Source organism: Stegostoma tigrinum, chromosome 27 (genome assembly GCF_030684315.1).
Source record: "Stegostoma tigrinum isolate sSteTig4 chromosome 27, sSteTig4.hap1, whole genome shotgun sequence".
Classification (NCBI taxonomy): Eukaryota; Metazoa; Chordata; class Chondrichthyes; order Orectolobiformes; family Stegostomatidae; genus Stegostoma; species Stegostoma tigrinum.
This window is the reverse complement of record NC_081380.1, coordinates 1,093,597-1,105,981: the sequence shown is the minus strand read 5'-3', so window position 1 is coordinate 1,105,981 and position 12,385 is coordinate 1,093,597. Positions and strand designations below refer to the sequence as shown.

General features: G+C 42.6%; 1 protein-coding gene across 3 annotated transcripts in view; it reads left to right on the top strand.

The window, feature by feature from the left end:
- rcc1l (RCC1 like) overlaps nt 1-12,385 on the top strand; it is a 50,807-nt gene extending 38,422 nt beyond the window's left edge. For 2 of the 3 annotated variants that reach the window (XM_059655234.1, XM_059655235.1), the window contains 2 exons: nt 8,800-8,885; nt 9,332-9,670. In XM_059655234.1, the coding sequence (XP_059511217.1) occupies nt 8,800-8,885; nt 9,332-9,409 (164 nt within the window). In that variant the 3' untranslated portion in view covers nt 9,410-9,670. Of the gene's footprint in view, nt 1-8,799; nt 8,886-9,331; nt 9,671-11,540 lie in introns of those variants that run through there. The other variant, XR_009447296.1, reaches the window with a different exon arrangement.

Below are 12,385 nucleotides of genomic sequence, written 5' to 3'. Positions count from 1 at the left end.
AGGTTGCAGGAACAGCAACTCATATTCCGCCTGGGAACCCTGCAGCCATATGGTATCAATGTGGACTTCACCAGTTTCAAAATCTCCCCTTCCCCCACTGCATCCCTAAACCAGCCCAGTTCATCCCCTCCCCCCACTGCACCACACAACCAGCCCAGCTCTTCCCCCCCACCCACTGCATCCCAAAACCAGTCCAACCTGTCTCTGCCTCCCTAACCGGTTCTTCCTCTCACCCATCCCTTCCTCCCACCCCAAGCCGCACCCCCAGCTACCTACTAACCTCATCCCACCTCCTTGACCTGTCCGTCTTCCCTGGACTGACCTATCCCCTCCCTACCTCCCCACCTACACCCTCTCCACCTATCTTCTTTACTCTCCATCTTCGGTCCGCCTCCCCCTCTCTCCCTATTTATTCCAGTTCCCTCCCCCCATCCCCCTCTCTGATGAAGGGTCTAGGCCCGAAACGTCAGCTTTTGTGCTCCTGAGATGCTGCTTGGCCTGCTGTGTTCATCCAGCCTCACATTTTATTATATTGTAGGAGTGATATGTCTCCTTTCACCAGAACACTTCATGGACTATTTCATTGTTACTCAGGTGGTTTGAGATCTTAACCTCTCTCCAGCTCCCTTGCTTCTCATTTAAAATTCTTCCTCTCTATCACACACCCTGGTACCAGCCCATCCGGTTTTCTCCTGTACCCTCTGCACCAAACAACTTTTCAGCTTCAACTTAACCACCTTCTCAATTCACTGTACTCTCTCTCCTCTGAATTCAATATCCTTTTATTCCCCTTAGATTCATCTTCTGTGTTGCTGTGTCACATGGCTTTGCAAATCCCATGGTGTCAGTCACAGATGAGGCCTTTTGTCACCACTTCCTTGAATTGTTCTTGACATACCTTCTTGTCCCAAGTGTGCTTTGCATCTGCACTGGACACAGCTTCCTCTCCCTTGCCCCTAAGTTACACTGAGGAATAGAGAGTCAAGCTTTGAATGCTTATGTGTAAATACACAAAGTGGGTGGATAAAGTTGGTGAGCCACAAACACAAATAGCTGTGTGAGATGATGATGTAGTGGCAGTAAACTAAATTTATCTAAAAAATGGTGAGAGCGGGTGTTTAACATTCAAAAATATGAAGTATTCAAAAAAAAGGAAGGATAAGAAAAGGGAGGTAGGACAGCAATACTGATTAGGGAAGACATTGTAGTATTGGAGGCAGGCTCGGAGGGACACGAACAGAATTAGAAACAGACCATTTAACATGATCATGGATGAGCGAACACTTCAATGCCTTTTATCCACCCCATCCCCATCTGAAATCTGTTAACCTATATTTTAAATACATTTAAATACTGAGCTTCCATAGCCCTCTGGAGTAACTAGATCTAAAGATTCACAGCCCTCTGATTTAAAAAAACATATCTAGATCCTAAATGGCTTGCCTCTTAATTTTTAAATTGTGGCCCCTGGTTTTCGACACCTCAGCTAGGACTGCATCTATCCTATCTATCCCTTTTAACTATTTTGTAAGTTTTCAGTGAGTTAACCTTCTTCAAAAATCCTAGAGAATATAGGCCCAGTCTACCCAATATTTCTTCATGGAACGGTCCCATCATCCTGGCAACAAGTCTGGAGAACCTTCATTGTATTCTCTCTATGATGATGATAATTTCTTGATATAAGTAGACCAAAATTGCATGAAGTACTCTAGATACGATCTAATCAAGCTCCTGTACGATTAAAGCAAGTCTTCATTATTTCTGTGCTTAAATTTCCTTGCAATAAAGGCTAACATTCCAGTAGCCTTTCTAATAGTTTGCTGTACCTGCATATTAGCCTTCAGTGACTTATTGGCAAGGATATTAGTGCCCTTTTGTACATCTCCACTTCCTAACCTCTTACCATTAAAGAAATACTCTGCACATCTTTCTACCAAACTGGATAACCTCACATTTTCCACGTTATGTTCCATCTGCTATTTTCTTACCCATTAATGAAGACTGTCCAAATCCTTCTGAACCCACCTAACATCTCCCTCACAACACACATTCGCATTTAACGTTTCCAAATTTACAGATGATTCAAAACTACATTTGGCGCCCACCTCCAAATCATGAATAGCTGGAGCCCAAGCACTGATCCTTGCAGTACCCACTAATCACAACCGCCAATGCAAGAATGACCCATTTCATCCGACTGTCTGTTTTCTCTCTGTTGGCCAGTTGTTAATCCATGTACATTGCCTCCCGTCCCATATGCTTTCTATTTTCTAACCAGCTTCTAGCTGGGTCTTTATCCAAAGCTTCCTGCAAATCTAAGTATGTTACGTCCATGAGCTCCCTTTGTCAATTTTGTTAGTAACATCTTAAAAATGCTAAACGCAATTTTCCAATTGCAAATCCAACCTGACTATGCCCAATGAAATCATTGGAATTGAGGAGTAGAATGATTATGACCACATTCTGCTGGGAGCAGTTCAGAGGTCTCCAAATAGTGAGTAAGGTAGAACAACACACCTGCAAAGAAATTGAGATTTGCGAAGACTACAGAGTAGTTACATTAGGAACTTTAATTACCCAAGGGCACAGCAAAACAAATTATTCTGGTCAAAAAAAGAACTTGATGAGAAGAATGTACCACTGAGAAGGCACAGCGACCTGGGTTGAATTCCAGCTTTATGCGACTCTGTGGATTCAGCATGGTTTTCATCTGGTTGCTCAGGTTTTCTGCCACAGTCCAAAAAAATGCAGGTTAGGTGGATTGACCATGGAAAATTACCCTTAGTGTCCAGGGATGTGCAAGCTAGGCAGATTAGACATGGGAAATGCAGGTTTGCAGGGATGGAGTAGATGGGCGGATCTGGGTGGGATGCCCTTCGGATGGGCAGTGTAAACTCGATGGGCCGAATGGCCTACTTCCCCACAGTAAGGATTCTGTGGTTGAATAAAACATGTCCAGTGGGGTCTGACAAGGACCAATGTTGGGGCCCATGCTGTTGTAGGTTCATGTAAACGATTTCGACTTGAATGTAGGAAGATTGATCAGTAAGTTTTCAGATGAGACAAAAATTAAGGACGTAAATAGTGGGGGATAGATTACAGGAAGGTACAGGCAGGCTGATTGGCAATGGAATTCAATCTGGATAAATGTGATATGATGCAGTTGGGCAGGACAAACCAGGCAAGGCATGATGAACAGTAGGACCCTGGAAAGCACCAAGGATTGTAGAGGTCTTAGTGTCTGTATGTACAGCTGTCCCTTATAGTACAGGTTGATGAAGTGGTTAAGAAGGCACATGTATACTTCCCTTTAACAGTCAAGGCATAGAGTTAAAGAGCACAGAACTTATGCTGGGACGTTGGTTAGACCACAGCTAGAATATTGCGTATTGTTCTGGAATCCACGTTATAAGAGGAATGTGACAGTACTGGAGAGGGTGCAGAGGAGATTTACCAGGATGTTATCTGGGCTGTGACTAGTGGAGTATCATAAGGAGTAGATCTAGGGTCTAAATTATTTACTGTATGTATTAATGACTTGGAAGTGGAGCAGAATGTAATGTATAAAAATTTACTACTGATAAAAAATAGTTGGGTGATCATGTTGTGAAAAGGATACAGGGAATCTACAAGGGGATATAGAATAGGCAGTGAGAGTGAGCAGATACCTGGCAAATGGAGTTTGATGTAGGAAGGTAGGAGATCATGCATTTTGATGGAAAGAATCCAAAGGCAGACTGTTATTCAACTAGATAGAGATTCCAGAAAAGTGCAGCGCAATGTGTTTGGTGTTCTTCTGCATGAAACACTGTGTACAGTTTTGATCCCCATGTTTAAGAGAGAATATGTTAGCTTTGGACCTGCTGAAAAGAGATTCACTGCACCAATTCCTGAAATGAAGTGGTTGACTTATGAAAAATGGCTAAACAGGTTCAGCTTTTATTCTTTAGATGTTAGAAAGAGGGGTAATCTTGTTGAAACAGACAAGTTTCTGATGGAGCTTAACAGGGTAGAGATTGGATTCCCTACAGTGTGGAAACAGGCCCTTTGGCCCAACAAGTCCAGACCGCCCCTTGAAGCATCCCACCCAGACCCATCCCCCTATAACCCACACACCCCTGAGCACTACGGGCAATTTTGCATGGCCAATCCACCTAGCCTGCATGTCTTTGGACTGTGGGAGGAAACTGGAGCACCTGGAAGAAACCCACGCAGACACAGGGAGAATGTGCAAATTCCGCCCAGACGGTTTTCCGAGGCTGGAATCAAACCCGGGTCCCTGGCGCTATGAGGCTGCAGTGCTAACCACTGAGCCACCGTGCCGCCCCAGAAGATGTTTCTATTAGTGGAGATATCTCAAACTAGGGGATGTGATTACAGCGAAATGGGACCCTCCTTTTAAATAAATGTGAGAGAATTTCTTCTCCGAGTGAATATCTGTAATTTTCTACCCCAGAGGGTTGTGGAGGCTCGATCACAAAGTATTTAAAGAGATGTTTGAAAAATCAGGGAGATGAGAGTTGTGGAGCTGCTGTTATATTGGAGTTGTGGCCTTGGACTGATCAACTACATTGTTGTTGAATGGCAAGGTGGGCTTGATCAGCCAAATGGCCTTCTATTGCTCCTAGTTCTTATATTCTTTTATGCTAAGCTAAGAGGAGCAGTAAAGACGAAAATAAGGCTGATAAAGAGTGAATATGAGTGAAAAAAATGGCAGTTAACTGAAAGGGAAGTAAAAAATCTGACAGTGGCATGAAAATAGTAAATGACTAGTAAGAAGAAGGTCCAACAAGAGACAAAGTGAGTGATATTCTCTCGGAGACACAGGACATAGCTAGAGTACTTAATGAGACTCTGATATTGATATTTCTCATCAACATAATATTGGTCAAAGTGCACAAGGTAATGGATGAAGTGAAAACCAATCAGTGGAAGAAAGTAGAAAGGATTATGGTGGATGCGTTGCCTGGCCTGAATGCTTGCATCTCTAATCACTGAAGGGAGTGGGAGCGGAGACAGTAGACATTAATAATCTTCCAGCTGGACATAGGGTAGGTGCCAGAAGTCTGAATCGATTAAGGAAAGCCAACACACAGTCAATACCTACTTGGAAAGTAACCAGGAGTCATTGTCTAATGACGTATGGTAGGCCATTTAGGACTGAGATATGGAGAAATTTCTTCACCAGAGAGCAGTGAGCCTGTGGAATTCTCTGCCATAGAAAGCTGTTGAGGCCAAGCTATTGAATGTTTTCAAAAAGGAGTTAGATGCAATCCTTGGAGCTAAAAGGGTCAAAAGATAGGAGAAAGCAGGAACAAGATATTGAGTTGAATGATCAGCCATAACCATGATGGAATTATGGAGCAGGCTCAAAGGACTGACTGGCCCATTCCTACTTCTGTTTTCTATGTTTCTCTGAGCCTTGTTCAAACAATTGTTGACCTTCTGCATTGAGTGCAATATGAACTCTATGTGATGTCAAGAAATGGTTGGAAGCACTGGATACTGCAAACGCAATAGGCGCTGGCAACATTCCGGGAATTGTGCTCCAGAACTTCCCACACCCCTAGTCAAACTGTTCCAGTACAGTTACAGCACTGGAACCTACCCAACAGTGTGGCAAACTGCCAGTTATATCCTTCACCCAAAAAGCAGGACAAATCAAACCCGACCAATTATCACCATATCAGTCTACTCTCAGTCACCAGTAAAGTGATGGAAGGTGTTAACGGTGCTATCAAATGGCTCCAGTTCAGTGATGTCCAGTTTGGGTACTGCCAGGGCCATGCAGTTCCTAACCTCGTTAACAGCCACGCGAAGTTATATGAGAGCTGTACAGAACTTTGGCTATGCCACAATTGGAATACTGTCTGCAGCTCTGGTCTTGTACTATACGAAGAATATGATTGCACGGAGGGAGTGCAAAGGAGATTCATGAGGATATTACATGGGATGGAGCAGTTAAGCCAAGAAAAAAGGCTGGATAAGCTTGGTTAATAAAATGTGAGGCTGGATGAACACAGCAGGCCAAGCAGCATCTCGGGAGCACAAAAGCTGACGTTTCGGGCCTAGACCCTTCATCAGAGAGGGGGATGGGGAGAGAGTTCTGGAATAAATAGGGAGAGAGGGGGAGGCGGACCGAAGATGGAGAGTAAAGAAGATAGGTGGAGAGAGTATAGGTGGGGAGGTAGGGAGGGGATAGGTCAGTCCAGGGAAGACGGACAGGTCAAGGAAGTGGGATGAGGTTAGTAGGTAGCTGGGGGTGCGGCTTGGGGTGGGAGGAAGGGATGGGTGAGAGGAAGAACCGGTTAGGGAGGCAGAGACAGGTTGGACTGGTTTTGGGATGCAGTGGGTGGGGGGGAAGAGCTGGGCTGGTTGTGTGGTGCATTGGGGGGAGGGGACGAACTGGGCTGGTTTAGGGATGCAGTAGGGGAAGGGGAGATTTTGAAACTGGTGAAGTCCACATTGATACCATATGGCTGCAGGGTTCCCAGGCGGAATATGAGTTGCTGTTCCTGCAACCTTCGGGTGGCATCATTGTGGCAGTGCAGGAGGCCCATGATGGACATGTCATCTAGAGAATGGGAGGGGGAGTGGAAATGGTTATGGTTTGCGACTGGGAGGTGCAGTTGTTTGTTGCGAACTGAAGTTTCTGGATAAGCTTGGGTTGTTTTCTTTGCAGCAGAGTAAACTGAAGGGGGACGTGATAGAAATGTATAAGATTGAGGAGCATGGACAGTCTGGTGAGAAAGCAGCTGTTCCCCTCAGTCAAAGGGTCAAAAATAAGGGTTCATAATTGTAGAGTGAAAGTGAGGGGATTTGAGGAAAAGTATTTTCACCCAGACGGTGGCAGGAATCTGGAATGTACTGCCTTGAAGGGTAGTTGAGGCGAAAAACTTCTCAATCTTCTAAAAAGCATTTGGATTATCACTTGTTGTAACGTTAATGGCTATGAGCCTAGAATGGGAAAGTGGGGTTAGTGTAGGAGGTAGTGTATTTTTGGTGGTACAGATTCAATAGGCTAAATCTGTACGATTCTGATTCCCAACAAACTTGAAGTCAATAGAAATCAGGAGCAAAACTCTCTACTGGCTGGAGCCATACTTGGACAAAGGAAAATGGTTGCGGTTATTGAAGACGATTCATCTCCATGTCAAGAAACCTCTGCAGGAATCCTTCATGGTAATATCCTGGGCCTGGCCATCTTCAACTGCTTCATCAATGACCTTCCCATCATACTGATGATTGTGCAATGATCAGCATCGAACTCACTTTACACCTCCTCAAAGCCCATCTACCATTTCAATACAGTGCGGAACTGGAGGAACACAGATGGTTAGACAGCATCAGAGGAGCAGAAAAGTAGACATTTCTGGTCAGGATTCTTCATCAGGACTAACCCCATCTAGCATTTACAAGGTAGAATTCAAGAGTGTGATGGAATACGCTTTGAGTTGGATTTGACCTGCATTCTGTGCATCATCTCCCACATGGTCAGGTTGTTGCCATTGTTGTAGCTGCACTGGAACAGCTTGGCTAGGGTAGTAGCAGATTCTGGAAGCTCCCAACTTCATTCCTGTTGCTGGAGTGTTGTCAGGGCCCATAGTCTTTTTGGAATTGAATATCTTCAGCTGTTTCTTGATATCATGCAAAGTGAATTGAATTGACTGATGTGATGTGATGCTGGGGACCTTGAAAGGAGGCTGAAATCACTCTGCACTTACGGTTGAAAATTGGATATAAATATCTTTTGTCCTCATTTTTTATGTTGATGTTGTTAGCTCCCTTCTTGTTAAAGATGAGGGTATTTGTGAAGTCTCCACTTCCTGTCAGCTGTTTAATTGTCCACCACCATCAGGACTGGATCTAGCAGGATTGCAGAGTTTATATCTGATCTCAGAGGTTGTGGGGTCACTTAACTCTGTCTGCTACATGCTACTTTACACTGTTTGACCCGGGGGTAGTCCTGTGTTATGAGCTTTACCAGATCAATATCGCACTCTTAAGTATGCCTGTTGTTGCCCCTGGCTTGTCCTCTGCACTGTCTGTTGAAGCAGGGTTGACTCTCTTGGTTGAGAGGGGGATATGTCAGGCCATGAATTTGCAAATTCTGTTGGGAACATGATTCTGCTGCTTCTGTCTCACAGCACCTCATGGATGCCCTGTCTTCAGTTGCAAGATCTATTTGAAGTCTATCCCATTTAGCACAGTGGTGGTGCTGCACAGTACTGTATCACTGTTCATTCATTGTCACTATGTCAAAATCCTGGAACTCCCTTCTGAATAACATTGTAGTGTACCTACATCACATGGCCTGAAGTGATTCAAGCAGGCAGCTCAACAGCACCTTCTCCAGGGTAATACTGGTCCAGCCAGTGATGCCAACATCTCATAACTGAATAAATTAAAAGGAAGAGAAATTGAGGTTATTTAGTTACAGCAAATTTTGTTTTTACTGTTGCTCTTGAAAAAACTGGCAGAAGTTACTTTACCTGAAATACTGGAAGTTTACTGTTATTGCAGTCTCCATGACGTCCAAGTATTGAGTTGCGGGTACGAGTGAGAAAGATCTCTACCATTAGATTTTATTAAGGCCAAGTTGCATTGCTGTTTAAGTGACTTATGCTGTATATAAAATATAATGGTGATGCATTGCATTTCTATTTCTTAGTGTGTGTTTTCACATTGATCATTCGGGCCTTTTGATCAACCACCACATTCCTGGTCCCATAGGTGCTGGCTAATAAAATGATGGCTGTATTGCTTAACACTCCAGTCCATAATGTCTTCATGTTCCAGATCGTGGTGAGCTTTTCGTGTGGGGCAAGAATCTCCGAGGCTGCCTTGGCATTGGAAGCATGGATGATCAGTACTTTCCCTGGCGGGTAGGTCCTTCACTTTTTTATTATTCTTGGAGTTTCAATTTCTGTATCAAAATGAAATCCAGTATCGCAGAAAGAAACCTGTATTGAAGGAGAATACCTAGGGAGAGTTTTTCATTGCAATGTTGTCTCAAATCTTAGCCATTGGAATCCCAACAAAAAATTCCCCTAAAGATACAGCTGCTTGATAATTCCTTTTGTTTCACTTCCACTTTGCCATCTACTTTCACCTGAAACTATATTAAAGAAATCCTCTATTTTGTCAAACTTGGATCACTTGTTCTTCCAGTTCACTGGTTTGTTATTGATGATAGCTTGCCAGATGGAGCTCATACTTGGGGTATTTCTTGGAGCCCAGTTCCTTTTCTAATACATTCTGGTAAGACCATTCTTCGTAACACTGAGTAGCCAGAGAGGAGGTAGCTAACTGCATTTTGTTGGTTGTTTAGGTGACAGTACCAGGCAACGTCGTGGATGTGGCTTGTGGGGTGGACCACATGGTGGCACTTACAAAATCATTCATCTGAACTGATACTAGCTGCACGCAATGAGAGTTTGCAACATGGATCTTCTTTGATTCTGGACCAAAATCAGCTGCCCAGGATCCCTGATCTTCTTCCAGTATCCACAGAAGAAACGTATGTGCAAAAGAGTTCCTCTTTTTGTATTGCATGTGGATCTACCTTGCACAAATTGACAAGACCTGTTGTTGGTCTGATGGTCACTTGAATGGAACAGCTTGTGTTTGAGTATGTTGACCTTTTGAAGTAAACTTTTCAAATATGTTACACTGTCCACCGTTCATCAACCTATTTTGTTATTTCTTCTCTAACTTCTCTTCGTAGCTTTCTTTCTTGAACTCATTGCCTCTCAATTTCCTCCACTACACCTTTAAAACTGGATGGAAGGTGCCATTCTAACTAACTCTGAGAGTGTGCTGTGATTTTATTCCAACTGTTGTATCAATAGTCACAACTGTTGGTGTAAAGATTATCACAGATCTATTTTTTCACATATCAGAATCTGGGATAGTTTTCTCACCATTCTGAGAAACCTGGTTCATTTTATTTGGGAAATAAATATTGAGGTGCTAAAGATCTTTGTTAATTTTGCTCTCTTTAGGGCACTTTTTATACATCACCTTTTCCTATCTCTCATTATCTCAATACTTTTGCTCATTGACTTTTTGTGTCCTTTCATACAAAATTGTTTCCAGTTTTTCACATGACCACCATTGATAGTCCCTTGAATTGTCCATCTGGACAAGCATATGGACGTACATGGAATAGTGTAGGTTAGATGGGCTTCAGATTGGTATGACAGATTGGCACAACATCAAGGGCCAAAGGGCCTGTACTGTGCTGTAATGTTCTATGTTCTATGAATTCTCTGTATGTTCTTGTCTCTAGGATACAGTATACTTAATGTAACATGCTGCTGTGATGTCACAATAATGGTGGTGTTTGCAAGGCAGTAAACAGTACAATTCCTGTCTAATAATACTGGAGTGAAAATGGCAAACTTCAGTGAAAACTGAGCTTCCTCCATGAGCCAAGAAACTTTGAATTCATATGTAAAAGAGGAATCCTAGATTTGTGAATCTCAAGATTCACAGAATTCCGGATTGGTATGTGAAAAGGGAGATTCAGGATTTGTGAAATGCCAGGTTCATTTCATTTATGAAAGGAAATTAAGAAAAGATCGTCCATTCCACAAAATCCATCGTATGAACAACCTGATGGAACGCTGACTGCTGTTCCCACCTTGAAAGCAGTGCCGTTGTGATTGCTGTTTGCATGAACAGAGATTGGAGTTTGGATTTCAATATTACTAACATCTTGCTGCAAAGGCTTTCTGTGAGGAACTGCTTCAAGTGAGGAGTTGATGAAACTTATTGGCAATTGTCATTGAGTATTTAAACTGTGCTAGAGAATATTGTATGGCTACAAAGCTGGAAAAAGACTGTGTCAAGAGGACTAAACTGGTGTCTGCACACTGATTTGTGGCCTGTAATTCTACCAGAGTTGAAAAGCTGAATGTACTTCACAAACCAACAGGCCCATGAAGGAGCTCTGCTTAACCCTCTGGAAATCACTATGGGTTGATTTCTGGTTTCTGTACCAGTGAGTTGTGGGAGAAATGCTTCCTGTGCTTATACCTCAAGTGCTAAAAGTTGTTTGCAAGTGAAAATGTATATGGTAACACTGAGTTTGAAGCTGTGGTGATCCCTGGAATGATCGCTGTCTTGTGGAATTTTTGAGTAGAAAGATAATAGAGTCACAGTACCACACTGGGTAAGTAGAATGCCATGGGTAAAAGCAGTGCTGCTAGGTCAGCTTGTCAATGACTTGAGTGGATGTGTAGTCAGAAGATCATCTTCGAGTCAAAAAAAGCACCAAGGTTTCAAACACTTAAGACCGTTGCCAGGACAAGGAGTGGAGCTGGTAGCAGGGACACTGAGTTGCTGTCAGGACAGAAAGCACTGGCTTCCATCTCCCCAATATTTATGTGCAAGAAATTTCTGTTCAATTGTAAAGATGTTTGGTGTTGTTCATTGACAAAATGTATTAAATGAATATTTTTTCTTACTTTATGGACGTCTGATTGATAGCTGTACCCTGCCTCTAACAGTGATTAGCCGTCATTCAATCCCTTTAGGTACTGCTGACAGCTTCGCAAACTGCTGATTACTCCTCATCCAGATGTTAGCATTTAACAAGAATGCAGGGCTAGCAAGTAGTCAGTATCAACTGGCTTAACCAGCTGCTGGTTATAATAAATCAAAGCAAAATAGACAATAGATTTATTGAAAGATCCTCATGTTGGCAGCTGTCAGATTATGATCAAGATAAAATAAAACCAGTAATAATTCACTACATATTTACAGGCAATCATGAAGAATAAATGAAACATGAGGTAATAAATCGGCTGCACAATTTAAGTATACAAATAATTGCAATATATTGCAAAATGTAGGTCTGTTTAATTTACAGAATAGAAAGAACACACACTCCACAAGAGGACACACTTCACGATTCTACAATATGGGCAAGTGGTGTCATAGTGGGATAATTACTAGACTATTTGAGATCCAGGTAGTGTTCTGGGACTGTGGTTCGGATCCTGCCACAGAAGAAGGTGGAATTTAAATTTAGTAAAATATTACCAGTCTGATGATGACTGTGATGCCACAGTCAATTGGCATAAATATCCATCTGACTCACTAATGTCCTTTTAGGAAGGGAGACTGCCATCCTATACGTGACTGCAGGCCCACAGCAAAGTGATTGACTCTTAACTGCTCTCAGGGAATTAAAGATGGAAAATAAATGCTGGCCAGTAACACCCACAATGAATGAATAAAAAAACACACACATCTGCACAGGGATTATCATTACTTTTAGCTCCTGCCATATGCTTTTTATATTGAAGTCCATAGATTATATGTTGTCATAGTGTCCTTATAAAATTCTCAATCATTTCCATCCTCTCATGTGTTTTAT